This window comes from Octopus bimaculoides, chromosome 16 (genome assembly GCF_001194135.2).
Source record: "Octopus bimaculoides isolate UCB-OBI-ISO-001 chromosome 16, ASM119413v2, whole genome shotgun sequence".
Lineage (NCBI taxonomy): Eukaryota > Metazoa > Mollusca > Cephalopoda > Octopoda > Octopodidae > Octopus > Octopus bimaculoides.
In genome coordinates, this window is record NC_068996.1 from 25,538,396 (window position 1) to 25,539,822 (window position 1,427).

Sequence of the window (1,427 nt, forward strand, 5' to 3'; positions counted from 1 at the left end):
ATATATATATATATATATATATATATACTCTTCTAATTTTTGCTCTTCTACTTTTTCTACTCATCGGGCAACATTCATGCTGGTACACCATCTTTGAAGGGCTTAGTTAAACAAGTCAACCTCACTTGACTTATTTTTCCTACAAATGTCATACTTATATGATCAACCACTTTTTGCCAAACTGCTAAATTATGGGTATGCAAATAAACCAATAATGGTTATCAAGTAATAAGGGGACAAACATAAACTCAATGATTGATGCATAACTACAAACATGCACACGTGTGAGTGTGAGTATGTGTGAGAGTGAGTGTACATCTGTGTGTAACTGCATTTGTGTATGTACAAAGAAGGAGAGTGAGTGAAAGGGAAAAAGAGAGAGTGAGAGAGAGTGAGAGAGAGAGAGAGAGAGAGAGAGAGAGAGAGAGAGAGAGAGAGAGAGAGAGAGAGAAAGAGAGCATGGTAGAGGGAGATGTGTGCTTTAATGTGTTAGTAGAATGGAGAATTCACAGTTAGACTTAACTATTCCTAATGTGTATGTGATGTTTGCTTCACCTCGTCCACCACCTTAAAAATCAACCAAAAAAAACAAAATAAAATAAAATAAAAATGTATAAATGAAAGAAAAAGTAAAAGGAAGACAAGGAAAAGGAAAACATTGAAAATGTAAAAAATCAATGAAATCAAAGAATATAAATTGGAAAAAGAAAATAGGTAAAACGTAGATCAAAAAAGGAAAAGGAAAGCAAAAAAGAAAAAAAGAAATAAAATAAAGCTTAAACAAAAAAAAAAAGTAGAAAAAGAAAGAAATTTCTCACCTGTTTTGAAACAGAGGAGAAGAATGACAATCCATAGTTCCATAGTTTTAATTCTTGAAGAGTAACAATTCTAATTTCTGTAAGGAATATAATGAGGATCTAGAGTAATGTTTGACTAGTTGAATATTTTTCTCCTCACAAAGTATGAAAGAGATTTATGGTACTTGCCACTTTCCCTCACTGTCTCTGTCTGTCTTTCTTTTACTCTTTCTCTCTCCTCCTCTGTAACCCTCTCTGTAATTCTCTCTTTTGCATTCACACTATTTCTCTCACCCTCTCTCCCTCCCTGTCTTCCCCCCACCGTTTCTTTATCTTAGTTTCTTCTTCAATGCTTCATTCTTTTCACTTTCCTTTCTATTGTTGGCCTGACAAAATATTGTACACATACATACATACACACATGCATATATATATGTATTTATGTATATGTATGTATGTGTGTGTGTATGTGTGTGTATAAATATATATATATATATATATATATATATATATATATATATATATATAAATATATACATATGTATATATATATGTGTACGTGTGTATATATATATTGGTATATATATACATATATATATAGGTATATATACATATACACATAGGTGTGTA

The 1,427-nt window shown here is 31.1% G+C and overlaps 1 protein-coding gene across 2 annotated transcripts in view; it reads right to left on the reverse strand.

Moving 5' to 3' along the window:
* Positions 1-1,008, reverse strand: part of LOC106867806 (protein amnionless) — a 95,988-nt gene extending 94,980 nt beyond the window's left edge. Inside the window, exon 1 of one of the 2 annotated variants that reach the window (XM_052973622.1) lies at positions 819-1,008. In XM_052973622.1, the coding sequence (XP_052829582.1) occupies positions 819-861 (43 nt within the window). In that variant the 5' untranslated portion in view covers positions 862-1,008. The remainder of the gene's footprint in view (positions 1-818) is intronic. The other variant, XM_014912827.2, reaches the window with a different exon arrangement.
* Between the last annotated feature and the right edge of the window lie 419 nt (positions 1,009-1,427).